The sequence below is a fragment of the Pseudocercospora fijiensis genome, assembly GCF_000340215.1.
Source record: "Pseudocercospora fijiensis CIRAD86 unplaced genomic scaffold MYCFIscaffold_2, whole genome shotgun sequence".
NCBI classification, from domain to species: domain Eukaryota; kingdom Fungi; phylum Ascomycota; class Dothideomycetes; order Mycosphaerellales; family Mycosphaerellaceae; genus Pseudocercospora; species Pseudocercospora fijiensis.
The window spans coordinates 4,154,689-4,171,120 of NW_006921533.1; the positions used below are offsets into that span (position 1 = coordinate 4,154,689).

General features: G+C 44.7%; 3 protein-coding genes across 3 annotated transcripts; 2 read left to right on the top strand and 1 right to left on the bottom strand.

Moving 5' to 3' along the window:
* Window positions 1–64: 64 nt before the first annotated feature.
* Window positions 65–2,125, top strand: MYCFIDRAFT_64795 (uncharacterized protein; the record flags this gene model as incomplete). The annotated part of the gene is made up of 2 exons (XM_007924501.1): window positions 65–1,633; window positions 2,117–2,125. 2 exons carry the CDS (start codon window positions 65–67, stop codon window positions 2,123–2,125), a joined length of 1,578 nt encoding a protein of 525 aa, XP_007922692.1.
* Window positions 2,126–2,548: 423 nt separating this feature from the next.
* Window positions 2,549–5,485, bottom strand: MYCFIDRAFT_106452 (uncharacterized protein; the record flags this gene model as incomplete). The annotated part of the gene is made up of 3 exons (XM_007925401.2): window positions 2,549–2,889; window positions 2,944–3,664; window positions 3,698–5,485. Coding segments are annotated over 3 exons (2,850 nt in total), but the record flags the coding sequence as incomplete, so codon positions are not given.
* A 139-nt stretch (window positions 5,486–5,624) lies between these two features.
* MYCFIDRAFT_172026 (uncharacterized protein) lies at window positions 5,625–15,807 on the top strand (the record flags this gene model as incomplete). Its single annotated transcript, XM_007925402.1, has 8 exons — window positions 5,625–5,660; window positions 5,697–5,816; window positions 5,844–5,910; window positions 5,950–6,012; window positions 6,045–6,076; window positions 6,103–6,206; window positions 15,753–15,759; window positions 15,793–15,807. 8 exons carry the CDS (start codon window positions 5,625–5,627, stop codon window positions 15,805–15,807), a joined length of 444 nt encoding a protein of 147 aa, XP_007923593.1.
* Window positions 15,808–16,432: the final 625 nt, after the last annotated feature.

Consider the following 16,432-nt stretch of genomic DNA (forward strand, 5'->3'; position numbering starts at 1 on the left):
TGTCATCGTCTCAACACCCTGCTTCTTGTCATCGTTGCAAGATTCTTCCGTTCACTTCCTCACTATGACTATCAACGAACGGATTGATGCGGTCAAAGCCGACCTCAAGGCAAAGAGAAGACTATCAGGATGGGTACTGCCAAAGGAAGAGACCTCTTTCGCGGACAAGGATAGCTACTCCAACATCGACTCTGATGTCACTCCGCTAGAGCGAAGAACATGGACGACATGGACCATCTTGGGCTTCTGGGTGTCGGACGCTATGAATGCACAAGGCTGGATGGCGCCAGCTTCAATCATCGCCGTGGGCTTGACCTACCGAGAGGCAATCTACTCCCTCCTGCTTGGTCTAGGCATAGTCTCCATTCCTCTCGTGCTCAACGGTGCAATTGGAGCACACCTGCACGTTCCATTTCCCGTGGCCGCACGCTCGTCCTTCGGCTTCCTCTTCGCCAGGTTCGCCGTCGTCACTCGAATGGTCACAGCACTCTTTTGGCATGCAATTCAGACGTATACCGGCTCCACCGCGCTCACACAAATGCTTCGAGCCATCTGGCCAAGCTATCTCAACATTCCCAACCATCTACCCGCATCGGCCGGCATCACTTCACAGCAGCTACTCTCCCACTTCCTCTTTTGGAGCATCCAGTTCCCTGTCCTCCTCATTGCACCACACAAGCTGCGCTGGTTCTTCATCTTCAAGGTGGTAGTCACCGTCACTGCGAGCACGGCCACAGTGATCGCCGTAACGAGCAAGGCTGGTGGTACGGGGCAAATTTGGGCTCAAGATTATCGAGTTCATGGAGCCGAAAGGTCTTGGCTCACGCTTGCTGCCATGATGTCCTGCGCCGGTGGCTGGGCGACGATGGCTACCAACGTTCCCGACTTCACTCGCTACCTGAAGTCTCCCAGAGGCGTCTACTGGCAAGGATTCTTCCTTCCATTCATTGGTCTCATGCTTGGGCTTTTCGGCATCATCTCCTGCTCGGCAGCCAAGGTGGTATACGGGGAGTACGTATGGGATCCGTTAGTGCTCGCGGGCAAATGGGATGGACCAGCCGGACGATGCGGAGCCTTTTTCGTCGGACTTTGCTGGGTGGTGGCTCAGATCGGAACAAATCTGTCCGCAAATGTCATCTCATACGCCAACGACATGTGCAGTCTTTTTCCCAAGTACATCAACATCCGCCGAGGAGTCGTCTTCGCCGCCATCATCGGCGGATGGGTTATGGTGCCGTGGAAAATCATTTCATCTGCTCAAAGTCTCTTGACTTTCATGACTGGTCTAGCAATTTTCCTCGCACCGATTTCTGCTATCTTGGCCAGTGATTACTGGCTCGTCAAGAAGCGACATGTTGATGTACCCAGCCTTTACCGTCGATACGCTCGATACAAGTACTGGCACGGCTTCAACTGGCGAGCGGCCGTGGCATTCCTTTGCTCGGTGACACCCAACATCCCCGGCCTTGCTCGAGCGGTCAATCCAAGCATTCACCTGGACTCCGGCATCATTCATCTCTACGACATGAATTATTTGTGGGGATTGACGAGTGCCGCAATCATTTACTTCACACTGTCGTACTTCTTTCCCGCTACTGAGACTTTGATATCGGAGAGCATTCATGATGACACGGTACTCCATGGGGTGGAGTACACTCCACCCGAAGGCTCTGATCACATATCTGAGAAAGAAAAGGTTGATATTTCAGTGCAGCCCAAAGCGGTAGAATTTGGGGAGGTGTAATAAGGGCTACGGAATGGAATAATGACACAGGTTTGCGTATGATGTAGGACAGAGAAAAGCATAGTCGATCAAAACTACTGACTGAATTCTGCCGTTCACTTTTTCAGCATCTTCCGTGGCCATGAACCATACTGTATATTCGCACCGGATTTTCTATCTCCGGTCCAGCGCCTTCCTATTTGAACGCAAGTCACAGGCAGGCACAACACGTACCTTCCACCATCGGACTTTTAACTGATATTGTACCTGCCTACTCTTTCTTCAAGCCGCTAAACCACAAAGAGAAGGAAAGTGACGGCAATCTATAACGTGGAAGGTGCATGTCACTTCTGAATCTGTGAGAGAGAGGGCGAATCTGCTGCATTCGCTCAGGGAGAGTAAACGATACGGATATTCCGGGCATGATCCTGGCAATACGGCTGCAGAAGCCCGGGATGTACTGACTTCGCCTTTTCAAGATACGACAAGCGCTACCGGTATTAATGTTCGTGTTTGCACAATTACCACTTGTTGATGTTGCCTATGTACACAGCCGTTATGGTCACTACCTCAATACCGATCCATCTGTACTGCGCCGCCGTATGTCCAAGAAGCGTAGATGAGCGTCAAATGGCCTGATAAATCATTGAGCCAGCAAATTCACCCCAAAAAACTCCATGCTTGTCGCTGCTTGCGCGAATGTGTACTGTCGCTTCATGCTCTCGCTGATTCATTCTGGTATTGAAACATCATTGCGCCACCCATCACATGCAAAATACTTCTGAACTCCGTATTCATTCCGCCGCACTGTCGCTTTGTCTGAGCTCAAGTGTAGCTCCTCATAGCGTCGATGTATCCGGTTCCTCCCTTGAGATCCCGGTCGAACGTTTCGGCAACATCGAGGACTCGTCGGATGTGGTTCATCGTCAATTTCTGTCCCTCATTCAATGACAAAGCTTGCGCTGTGCGAGCCATATTCTTAATCTGCCTTCCGTTGAGTCGATGGCGCGAAAGGATAGTGAAGTCTTCTTCGGTAAAGTTAGTAATCTCAGCGCCGTCCTGCTTGCGAATCCTATCAATGAAGCTGCGCCAGATTTCCTTGCGAGCCTTCGGTGCGAGCTCGTCGTAGCGCAAAGCGACGTGAATACGTGATTGAAAAGCATCATCTAAAAATGTAGGTTAGCGAAAGACAGGTATCGGATCATGTCACTGAGACTTACCAAAGGTCTCTACCCGATTCGTGGTAAGGAAGAGAATGCCTTGGAAATACTCCAACAAACGGAGGAAGATGGAGACAAGCGCGTTTCGATGGATGTCATGAACTTCTCGCTTCTCCAAAAACACGTCGGCTTCGTCAAGTAGGAGAAGAGCTCCCCATGAATGAGCGATGTCAAGAATCTTCTGAAGTTCCGACTCGAGTCGCGCAGGATCTGTGCCGAGCTCGCCAGCCGAGACAATGTACAGAGGACATCTCAACAGCTCGGAAATACTCTCAGCGGTGAGAGTCTTGCCGGTTCCCGGAGGACCATGAAGCACAAATACGAGACCTTTGCCTTTGCCTTGCACAACGTCGTCAATGGCCTTGGCCGCGTGGAATTTGTGCGACTCGACCAACGCACGAACGGTGGTTTTCTTGTCGTCTGGTAGAACGAGTGAGCCAAATGCGTCATCATTGTATGTGATCTCGCGAACGCCAGAAAGCGAGAACTCCAGCCACAGCTTCTCCGAAAATGCGAAGCCAAGCACGACAGGTGATGTTAGTAGAAGCTGCTCCTTTGTGTAGGTCCTCTTCTTAGTCTCGGCGCTATCAATCTTATCGAGCTGCTGCGAGCGCATGGGTTCGCCATTCTCGTCGACTTCGACGGCAACGAAGTGAGGATCGCCATGATCGTCTTCGACCCACTTGTACTTGTACTTGGGTGTCTTGTCGCTGCCGGAGAGCTCTTCGTTCTCCAATTTCTCGTTGCCACCCACCGCGTCCTCCTCATCTGAGTCAGGGCCACAACAGGAACAGTCGTCGTCTTCGCTGTCACAGAATAGGTCGTCCGCGTCCTTGGGCTTGATCAGCGAAATGGGGTAGTTCGGGTTCACCCGTCGAAAGCAGGCGGGATCGATCATCACACGGCCGTTGATGTTGATCTTCAGCACCTGCTTCTTCTTCTTCATGAAAGCCAGACCCTTGTGGAACTTGTACTGCATGCCTTCCATCTCCACGAATTGCTGTCCACGCTCAATGATGGACTTCTTGATACCTTGCGGGTCTTTGTGATACTTGAGTGGATACGTGGCAAGGCTGGTGATCTTTCGGGGACCCTTGAAGGACTCAATGTCGACCTCAAAATCGCCGTAGCCAAAGCCTTTGCCGTCGTATTCCATATACTTGCCTTCAATGCAGTACCACTCTCCGCGGGTCATGGTCTGATACTTCATCGCGTACTCGACCTTGAAACATCGGGGCTCATCCCATGCGCCATAACACGATGTGATGGCAATGTCATTTGGCGTGAAGAGTGCCCACAGTAAATCGAAAGTGATGTTTCCCGCCTCCAAAAGCGGGTAGAGAGTCTTCTTGGTCTCAGCATAGTCTTCATCGATATACTTGACGAGAATCTTGCAAAGTGCTTTTTGCTGCTCAAGCTTCTTGACATTCTTCTTCTTCTTTTCCGTCTTGATCTTGGACTTCAGCGTCTTTTTGTAGTAAGTGCGAAGATCCTCAAGGTACAGGAACAGCAGATTTGGGTCGATGGTAGGCTCCTCCGCCTCCAAGCTGACGCTCTTGCAGTCTTTCATCACCTCGGCAAGGACGGCACGCAGCTGCTTCGACTTGATATCGATGACGGTGTTCTGGTATTTGTTTTCCCAGTCGAATCGTCTGCGGACGAGAAAGGCAAATTCTGCGAATTCCCCCTCCTCATCTTCGGCACTCTCCTTCAGCTTGTAATTGTGAATATTAGAGTCCCAAAGTTGGTCCACGCGCTTATACTCCAAAGAGTCAGCCTTTTTCCCCGACTTTTTCTTCGTACTAGCTGTTGGTTTTGTACTCGATCGCCGACGCTTCGTGCTAGACTTTGGATTTGCCTTCAGTTCCGCCATCTTCGCCATGAGCTCCTGCATCTCTGTCTGGAGCTTGGCATAGTCGGCTTCAACGTCAGTTCCATCCTCTTCTGATTCCGTGTCTGCCTTCTTGGCCTTCTTAGCAGCCTTCTTCTTCCTTCTTCGACTGCTGTCGTCGTCGGAAGATGAGTCGCTGTCGTCGCTGTTGTCGTCGTCGCTCTCGCTACTCGAGTCTATTTGCTTGCTCTTTCTGCGCTTTCTGTCTCTACCCTTTGATTTCTTCAGCTGTTTTGACTTGGCCTTTTTCTTCTTGACCTCTTCTTCTGTGGAGCTGTCGTCGGAATCGGAATCATCCGAGGCAGATTCATCGTCGGAGGCACTGTCCGAGTCTGAATCGTCTCGGGCCGATTTCTTGCGATGCGACTTCTTGACGGCTTTCTTCTTCTTGTGCTTCGGCTTTACGCATTTGGCTTTCTTCTTAGAAGCGAGAGTCTTGGTCGTGTCGTCGGTTGTGGCAGGCGCAGGTTCCTCGGGCTCTTGTCGATCGGAGGGTGCAATGGCGTCATCTTGGGGGTTCTCGTCCATGTTGGTGCCGGTTCGCAGAGACGAGTTCGGTGCGAAAGTGGTTCGCTGAGGCGAGTCAGACGGAGTGGATGCAGGCGTAGGAATGGCCGAGTCGCCTACAGAGGATGATGTCGTGTTGAGCGGTGAGTGTGAGTGTGAGGTGTCAGTGCCTTGTTTGCTCATATGTGCAGTGCAGCGAGTGTCTTCTGGAGGTTTGGCAGAAAGAGGTGCGGGTGCGGCGGGCTAGAGTGAGGGCTGACACTGGCAAGCACAGTGGATACCGATGTCGACGAAGCGCTCTGACCTGTCTCACATGCAAGTGGCGGCAGCAGTCTTGCATGAACAATGGAAACAGGAAAAGTTATACAAAAGGTGGGAGAGGTGCGTCGATCATGTCATCTCAGAGGTGAGCGGGCCGCCCATCAGTAATGTGATATATGGCAGTGAGTATGTGATGGGCGGTGACTCGGTGAAAGTGAGGCTGAGGATGCGAGAATGCGAGACTCCAGGCAGTGATCAATGGTGGCGGCCGGGTGAGGTACCGCGCAGCGCAGGCGAAGACGACGGCGGTAGGGCAGGGCAGGGCAGGGCAGGGCAGGGCAGGGCAGGGCAGGGTAGGCGAGGCGAGGCGAGGCGAGACAGGGTGCAATTGCAGTGGAGTGGCTCTGAGGGTCGCGCGGCGCGGATGACTAGGCTACTGTAGTTATCAACATATGTGCCTTGGGGTCTTGGGAGGTGGTGCAGTGCAGTGCAGCCTGCAGGACTCGGCGAGTGTCACGACGAGCCGCCACACGAACCGCGCACCTGCACCTGCACCTGCACCTACTGTACTGTTCAGGACGATTAAGCGAGATGGCGGACGGGGGTGATCCCCGTAAACGGCAGCTAGCTTGAAAACGTTAGATGTAAACTTTTTAAAGGTACGGATAATTTTTTTAGGCAGTACGCTAGCTTTAACTAGTTAGATCCTGTTTTTAGGGATTACCCCTATCTACTATCTCGCTTAATCGTCCTATATACTTAGCTATACTACTCGCTACGATAGAGAGGCGGCGCGGTAGCGGTAGCGTATACGGTATAGCTAGGGGTGTTGTTAGTAGTACCTTAAGGCCGAGTACTAACGTTACTAATAAAATAGATATTAGTAACTATAATTATTAGTATCTAGTACCTTAGGCTATAGTTCTAACCTTATCTTATAATAGCTAGAAGTAGGTAATAGCTACAGTATCTTCGTAACCCTCTTAGTACTAGTATCCTTTACAGAACCGCCTCTTACGGCTCGAATAGGCTTAAATTAGTATAGATTAGCGTAGAGATTACTTCTATAGATCTTCGAAAAGGATATTACTTAGGAGACTACTTAGCGTAGGGTTACCTAGTAACTAAATAGTCTAAACTAGCTATACTACTAGGATTAGTATAGAAGATAGTACTGCTAATATTGTCTAATAGACCTATAAGCTAGACAGTTCGAGAGATATTATCGAGAGAGAATTATATACTATTTTACTATCTATTTAGACTGTCTAATCCTCTATTTTTCCGAATTCTAGTAATTCTACGAATCTTTAAATTCTAGCTTTTTAAATATACCTCCTTTAGTATATCTGTATAGCCTTAACTTCTATGCCTTTAAGACTAATAATAAAGGCAAGTTTATCTACTATATCTAGTATTAATCGAGTAATAGTACGGTACCGAAGGGCGGCCTAGTATAGGGGTAGAGGTGCCTACGGAAGTGCTAGTGATTCTAGGACTATAAGTGGTCTTGTCTAGAAGATAAGGCTAAAGAAGCGCCTCCGAAGTAGTAGCGAAGGCTTAACTTTAGTTATACTAAGCTTAAGGCGGACTAAGACCTCGCTATTACGAAAGTATTACTATATAGTAGAATACTATCTAATAAGGTCGATACGAGGCACTATTCTATATAGAAGGAGGTCTTCTATAGGTTTAATAGTAACTATAACCCGCTAGGCTATAAGTAGGAGTAGAGTATATTCCTCCTACTTATAAGGAGCTCGAGGAGTAAGTATAAGCTATATTCGACTTATAACGAGACCTAAACCCTAGCGCGAACGAGAGTAAGAGCCGTAGCGGTAGTCGCTTCTATAACCTATTACTAGATACGCTATCTAACTCGTTCTTCTACGGCCTACTTAATATAAAGAACTCTAACGCTAATACTATTAATCTAGTAAGATAGGCAACTAACTAGGTATTGCCTCTCGTTAATAGCGACCTTAATTGCTAGAATTCGCTCTAAAACAATACCTACGTAACTATAAGGGCTATATACTAGCGACTCGCTAAGAATCCGCTTACGAAGTATATAATATACGTCTTCTACGACCTATACGGTATTTAGCTATTTACTAGTAATTAGAGTAACGATAATAGAAAGTCGTACCTACTATACTATACTAATACGCTTCGCGCCGCTAGTTACGTACTTGCCTTATTTAAGAGATTAAAGAAGAGTTAGAATATACTACTAGTAGAGGCATTTACTAAGAATAATAACGTAATTCTAAGAGCCTTTACTATCGCCTATCTTACTCGCTAGGGGTTATACTATACTATAGTATATAGCCTATTTATAGCTATAAGTATTCTTTAAGAATATAGTAGAATAATAGCAAAACGGCTATTCTAAGGATCTAGTAGTAGACTCGCAAAGGGCGCCCTAGCGGCCCTCGATACTATTAACTCGCCTATATTCTAGAGCTACTTATAGAATCTTTATACGCTCCTTTAGCTTATTAATAAAGCGTACCTTATTAGCAAAAGCGATACGTTATAAGTTAGTAATATCGTACCTCGCTAGTAGCAACTACGGCGCTTAATTTAGTAGGCACTATAACCTTATAAGAGTACGTTATTATTACTATTTAACTAGCGCTTCTTAAAGCAGATATAGGAGGTTTACTAAGTAGCTTAATTATTAGATATTAAGAATCTATCTGTTTGTCGAGGCTTTAGCGAATAGCGATAGCGAGGAAGAGGCGCGTACCTACTTATTTAAGCGCTATTTTAGGTATAAAGAAGGCGACTATTATATATACGATAGCTATCTCTAATTTTATAACGAATTTATTAAATTCCGCGAGTCTACTTAGCGCTTCTTTGCTATCTATAACGAGATTAGTTACTAACGTAAGCGTAGTAATATTACTACTTATTAGGACTATATATCTCTGTAAGAAGGGTTATATTAGCAGGTAGATAGGGTAGTGGTGAATTAGTGTAGTATTCGATAAGGATCTAGGAGGAGAGGGAGGAAGGTAGGAGAGTTGGCCTAACGCTAAGCGCTAAGCCCTGCCTAAGGCATCGAGACCCTAGCTTTACTCGGCCTAGTCACATGCCAATCACGTATAGCCTCTTTAGCCCTAACATACGCTTCCCTTCTAAAGGCCGCGCCCTCGTAGCCTGCCTATATTCCAATCTCGACCTACTAATTCTATATCTTTCGAGCGAGCGTTTAGCGCTATAAACTTTATATAAAACGACTACCGCTCGAAGCTATCTATTAGCTATACTAACGACTATACCTATATCTATATAAATAGCTATACCTTATATAGAAGGCCTATAGAAGAGATAGTAAAAAGATAGCGTAAGGCTAAATTACGAGAGATATAATAGCAATAGCTAGTAACTAAGAAACAGATCTCTAAGGCAGAATTAGAAGCATTATTAGCCTTTAAAGAAGTAGTAATAAAGGACTACTACTTACTACCGAGCGACCCTCGTTATCTTTATAGACTATACTAATATAACCTTAAAGAGATATTTAATATATACGGTACTAGCGCTAGTAAGTAAGAGCTAGAATATAAGGAAGAAGCTACTACTATCGACTACGACGATATATTTATAGCGCTTCTAATAAGTTAACTAGTAGTAAGTTAGCTAGCGGCAAGTTAGGTACTATAGAGCTAGTAATAATAACTATACTCGCCCTTCTTTAAGCTACTAGATAGCTAGGCTTCTAGCCTCTACGACCCTTTAGTTAATTACTTATAACTTTTATAAGAGTAGTAGTTACTAGAAATATATAGTATTTATCTAGGTATAGAAGTATATAGATAGGCGCTATTAGAAAATAGGTATATAGCAACGTACAGAACACCCTCTACTAATCTTAGTAGTAGATAGTAGAACTAAACCGTGCCTTTCTAAGAATAGGGCAGAGCGTTTACTATTAACTAGGCTACGTACGGATAGTATATCTGCCGAGCCGGCAACCGAGTATATCCGTATAAGCGACCGAGCTTTTCCGCGTATACGCTAAGCAGGCTCTACGCTAGCGGGATAGTACCGTAGTGTACGTAATAACATTATATAATTGTTATATAGGCTTGCTAAGGTAGGATAGAAGACTTTACTTACTTAGGTTCTTATAATTATCTCCTTCCCCCGGTATAGCTATCCTAGCTATAGGGCAATATAGTAAATTATACTATTTCTTATACTCTACGCTATATATACGCGTCTTATACGTACCTATCGCTAGGCTATAGTTGCTAGGTACGTTATAATTTGCCTCGTAGTTGCTTGTTTGTTTATAGATTTAAATAGACCCCGCAGTAGTTCGGTTTCCGAACTACTAAACGTATATAGTTTAGTTTCTTAGCGGCGAACTAGCTCCCTAGTTCCGGTTTAGTTTTTTCGAACTATATAGATTCCTAGTTTGAACTAGAGACTATATTAGTTTTACTATAAGGACACTCTTATTCGACTGCCGGCTACGATTGCTAGCTATAATAGTAACTATATTACATTTACTACGCTCTTTTGCCGTTGCTAGGGCGTAGTTGCCGTTGCTAGGGCGTAGTTGCCGTTGCTAGGGCGTAGTTACCGTTACTAGGGCGTAGTTTTACTATAAGGACACTCTTATTCGACTACCGGCTACGATTGCCGGCTATAATAGTTACTAGGTTATATTTACTACGCTCTATTACCGTTACTAGGGCGTAGTTGCCGTTACTAGGGCGTAGTTGCCGTTGCTAGGCCGTAGTTGCCGTTACTAGGGCGTAGTTGCCGTAGTTACGAAAGCTTACCTATATAACGTTACGTAGGCGGTAATAATTAGGGCTTCGCGACATTCTTATACCTTTTAAATTCTTCCTCTATACCTATACCGATAATAACTACTATACGCTACGCCCTGCCCCTTTTCCTTATAATAGCAAGAGAGAAGCGCGCCGCGCGCTAAATAGAAGATAGAACTAAAGACCGCGAGTTTGTTTTGCCTAAGCGTCTAACTAAAAAGCGTAAAACTAAAGAGGAGTACTCTACGAAGAAGAATTCCGTACGAAACCGCGAGAGAAAGGAGAAGATAGATAAGGATAAAAGAGCTAAGGATAAGAGAAGAAAGGCGCGGAATAAGGTATTCTATCGATAGCTAGCGCCTATAGAAAAAAGTGAAGGTTAGAATAAGAAGACAAGCTAAGAGAAGGCTAAGAGGAGGAAAGAATTGCGGCTAGTTTTCGAGCGTAAAGTTCTAGTAGCGTAAGTCAATCTAGCTAGCGGCCGTAGCCGGTAGCCGTAGCCGGTAGCTATAGCCGGTATATTTTTCTTTAAGACGTTAACTAATAGCATTTAGACCTATAGCCGCTACCTCTATCGATACGACCGATAGTAACGGAGATATTTAGATAGCCGAGAACAACAATACTAGAGTTTAGGATACCGCGATAGAGCTTAATACTAAGAATAAAGGAACTAAAAAAAGCGAGGAGATACCCTACGTCGATCTAGTAATAGGTATAGTCTTAGGGCCTAACGCTATAGACGATAAGCGCTAGGAGTAGATCGAGTATAGTTAAAGAGACGAGATACTAGTAAAGGGCTAAGGTATAAGTCCTATTAATCTAGAAAATTATAGTTAAAGCTACTACGAAAAGCTAGTAAGGATTAGAATCGAGACTAGTCGTCTTTATATCCTCGATATAGAGTAGAAGTTTCTTTATTAGTATTAGAGCGAAGCCTTTACGTCTATAAAGGCAAAGTAGCTTGCGATTAATGCGATCGCGGCTAGGTATTTAGGGACGGTAGAAGTATTACTAAAGGAGGAAGGGGTATAGGTAATTATTCTATACTCGGTATATATAGCCGGCGTTCGTAGCCGGCAGATACTAATAGTTAAATAGAAAGCGTTTCTCGAGGGTAGAGTGCTACTACTATATAAAATCTTTACTAAGGTAGAGAGGGCTTGTATCCGGAATCTAAGCGCCTAGTAGGATAGGTTAGCGTTAGAATTCTCTGAATCTCTATATAAGCCTCCGAAGGATTACCTATTCTAGCGATACGGCTTTATCTCGACTACTTCGTAGGTACCCGACGAAGCTCGAGCGCTCTTTAAGGTCTTTACTAAGAAGCGGAAGGAGTTCGAGGATTAGGATTAGTTAATAGAGCTATTAGTTAGTCTTAGGTTTCGTAGTTAGACTCGGCCTAAGCATTTGCTTATCGAGTGTCTTATACCGAAAGAGGATAGATTAAGACTAAAAACGAGCTTAGATTCGTTAGATATAGTAGCTCGGTTCCGTTAGTAGGAGAGAGCCGCCGTATAGAAGGTAAAATTCAGGTAGTTAGGGTAGCTAGGAAAGAAATTCTAGTAGTTAGGCTAGCTAGGGTAGCTAGGAAAAAAAATCTAGTAGTTAGGTAGCTAGGAAACGAAAAAAAAGGTAGCTAGCTATTTACTATCTAGCTATTCCTAACGATACGATACTATAAAAGAAAGGGTGTTTCCCTAAGCTACTAGTATATATCTACTACTCCTAAGTCCTTACCTTACCGTACGAAACCTTAAAACATACCGACCGACATTGATATATACTAGGCGCTATACTAGGAAGGGTAATAACGAGACGATAGTCGAAACAGTCTAATATACGAGCGAGATTGCGATAACGTCGAGAGGAGGTCGTATACTTACCTTCGAGCCTATCGAGTCCTAGACGACGATTAGGGCTAGATTTATCCTCTCCGAATCCTAGTAGTAGGAATTTATTATAGGGTACTACTACCTAGTCCTTACCTTTACGGAGTCTAAGTAGAAGGTTATTCGGAGATATAAGAATATCGAGTATTAACCCGGAAATCTTCGAAAAGGCTAGCTAGGCGTATCTTTAGAAACCCGAGTATATAGAGTAGTTTAATTAATAGGTCTATAAGATATAGTGACGGAGCTCTATATATACTAGAGGCTTAATAGCTTTACTTTAGCCTATTGTCGCTTCCTATTCTTCCTATACCTTCCTTACTAACCTTACTATGCCTATTGTCGCGACAAACCTTACTTAGACTCGCTACACTTCCGCGCCTTGCCTCGCAATGTTCTTCTTCTATCGATACCGATACCGATACCGATAGCGACAGCGACAGCAGTAGCCGCTATAACTAGTATTCCGCGCGACCTTATTCTTAGCGTAGCTTTAGTAGCATTAGCTTTAGCATTAGCATTAGCTTTAGCTTTAGCTTTAGCTTTAGTAGCGCACTTACTAGTAGGAGGAGGAGAATATTTATCGTAAGTCGCGAGGCGTATCGCTATAGACTCGCTACTAACTCGCTCTAGACTTCGACGCCCTACGACTATAAATACCTACGATTTCTAGTACTATAGCGCGCAGATATAGCAAGAGCTGCTCGATTAGATAGCGATACCGGATAAGAAGAAGGCGGTATTAAACAGACTGCGGAAATATAAGGCTACTAGAATTATTATAGAAACGGACTCTAGCAAGCTTGCACTAGCGCTATACTACTACTATATACGCTCTAATAACTTTAGGTGTCGTATGCTTAATACTAAGGGCGAGCGTGTCTACGCTTATTGCAAGTGTAAGGGCAAGTCTAGCTATATAGCTAGTATAGAAGAGGTTGAAGAAGACGATAGAAATAGCGAGCTAGCCGCGATATAGGCGCGAGTCGAGGCCGCAGAGGCAAAGAATACTAAACTAGAGGCAAAGATTAAGGCATTAGAAGCTAGGTTCGATAAGTTAGAAGGATATTGCCTCTCGTAGTTTAAATAGCTTAAGAATAAGGCTATTATTAAGTCTAAGGATATATATACGATATAGAAGGAGCTGTAGCTAAATAGCGATCGCGAGCTACTAGTAGATAATGTTTAAGGAGCGAGTCTATAGCGAGTCTACTACGAGTCTACTATTCTATCTCTTCTTCTTTAGTCGTTAACTGCGCTTTGTCTTCTTAGCCTCTCCGCCGCTATTAGCCTCTCCGCCGCTATTAGCCCGTCTACCGCTATTAGCCTATCTACCGCTATTAGCCTGTCTACCGCTATTAGCCTGTCTACCGCTATTAGCCTATCTACCGCTATTAGCCTATCTGTTAGTAGGTTGCTAATCGCTCGACCCTTTCGGAGTAGGCGTGCCTCGCGGTATACTCGCGGTAGTATCGCCGCTTAAGTCAATTATCTCGGGCGGCTAATTCGTATCGATAACCTTCTTAGTCTATAGCTTTTCTTTCTTAATCTTAATGCTATTAACTACCTTTTGCTAACTCGCTATATTACTCGTACTAGTTGTAAGAAGGGTTATGTCAGCAGGTAGATAGGGTGGTAGTGAATTAGTTTAGTATTCGATAGAGATCTAGGAGGAGAGGGAGGAAGGTAGGAGAGTTGGCCTAACGCTAAGCACCAAGCCCTGCCTAAGGCATTAAGACCCAAGCTTCACTCGGCCTAGTTATATGCCAATCACGTATAGCCTCTTTAGCCCTAATATACGCTTCCCTTCTAAAGGCCGCGCCCTCGTAGCCGGTCTTTGTTCTAGTCTCAACCCCTATTGCTGCTAACTTAGCAGGTCTAATAAGCCGCTTAGTCCGCGCTAAATTAAACACTCAACCACCTAATTATATAACTATGTCAAACCTTACCTTCTAACACAATGTCTAACTCTAACTGCGCTATCCCTATATATAATGAACTATAAAGTGATATATATCTACAAGAATTGAGGGCCTTCGACTAATTATAATACGAGCGCGTCTTCCCTGCTATAATAGGTAAACGTACGAGGTATTGCAGCCCTGCCTCCGCTCTACGTAATGTCGTACCGAGTTCTTTGCGTCTACTCTTAAAAGACCTAGCTATGTCCGCTTCCGAGGGTTGTTCTTATTATTACGAGGGCCATTATTGTTCGTAGTTTCGCTAGCCCTAATTGGCTAGGTTTAGTAGCCTTTAATTATTAATCTTATCTTATCTTTTCCGAAAAAACATAGCTCGTCTAGTTTCTATAGGTAAAGGCTATTATAAGTACAGTAGTAGAGGTTCGCCTCGCTTAAAGGGTTAGATAGATCGAGGAGTAACCTATTATCCGCAAGATCGACCCCGGCTAGCTTAGCTCTATAGTTTTGCCCTTAGTTAGTCTATTAGTCGCTTAATCTTTTGACTTAGTTAAAGTTTTAACTTAGCTTTAAAGTTTTGATTAAACCTTTAATAGGCTCAATCTTTTAACTTAGCTAGTGTAGTGCCTTAGGCTCGTAGTGTAGGTGAGGTTGTGCCTACGGCGTAGCGACAATAGTAAGTAATATTGACAATAGCGGCGCTAGTCGTCTTAGCGCTAACTTTACCTTGCTTTCAATTTCCTTCTTCGACTAACAATACACTCGGTAACACCGTTACTAATATAGCCGCGTTAGCCGCCGGCGCACTGCTAGCTTGTAGCGCGACACTATTACCTTCATTACCGTTATTCGCACGCACGCGCGCGTCGCCCTTGTCGAACGCTTAGGTCTCGAGGCCTCGATAGAATAAAGAACAAGAGGGGGACCTATAGGGCGTATTAGGGAAGAGGTAGAATCCTTAAAAGAGCAGGCAATTAGTTAACGCGTCGTAGTGCGCCTAGTATAGTCTTATTGTCCTTTATTGCTAATAATTGCTTGCCTCTAATTAGTTAGCTAATAGCACCCCGAGGGTAGCATTGTCCTAGGCTTAGTAGTAACATTATAGGCACTATAAGCTCTTAGCCTTCTTCGTGTTCTTTACGCTAGTCCAATACTTATCTAACAATTCAGTTATATCCTTAAACGAGTCTTTAGCCTCCTATAAGTCCTATTTAGGTAAATAGCCTTGCTATCTTAACAGGTACTCCTTCTTGCCTTGCCTAGTCCGGTGCTTTAGAATACGTTCTATAGACTATAGTTCCTTACTATCCGCTAGTATATCTTTATATTTAGTAGGGGCTTCTTTATTAGAGTCTCCGCAGTAGTAGTATAGTTTAAGGAGGGAGATGTAGAAGGTGTTATAGATAGTATAGTGTAGTAGGAGCTATAACTAGTAGGCCTATGCGGAGGAGCCCTTAACTTCTCGAATGCGGAATAGACCAATGTATCTTAGTACGAGCTTAGGCCTTGTTTTGCTATTAGGGGATAGGTGCTTGCGGATGCGGAGGTTCTTGGTGCTTAGTATAACTATATCGCCTTGCTTGAAGGTTATCGGTATGTAGTGTTTGTCGTAATAGGCCTTCTAATAGGCCTAGGCCTTCGCTAGTTTATTAGCCATCTTAGCGTGAATCTCTCGCATCTTTTAAACCCTCTTAATAGCCGCTAGTATCTTAGGTGTTAGTACTTAACACGCTTCCCTTTCCTTGCGCTCGGCCTCGAGCGATAGGGGGTCTTATAGCAGCGCAGGGTTGCTTCCTATTATAGCGAAGTAAGGTAATACCTTAGTAGATAAGTAGACACTATTATTGTACACGAATTCGGCTAGTTGCAGGAGGTTGACCTAGTTATTAGGGTTCTTATTAATGTAGCTGTGTAGGTACTGCTACAGCGTAGCATTCTGCCTTTCGGTCTAACTATCTGTTTGTAGATAGAATGCTATAGACAGGCGATGCTTGAGTCTTAGCTATAGGCAAATCTCACTCTAATAGTAAGATATAAATGTCGGGCCTCGATCGGAGACTATCCCCTTAGGGGTTCCCTAATAGCTATAGAAGATGTTGCTCTATAGCGACTTAGCTAGGTTAATAGCCGTCCAATCCTTTCGGGTAGGAATGTAACGAGCGCCCTTAGTAAACCGATCTACGATAACTAGGATAGCATTATATACATCCTTGCTGCCCCTTCGCT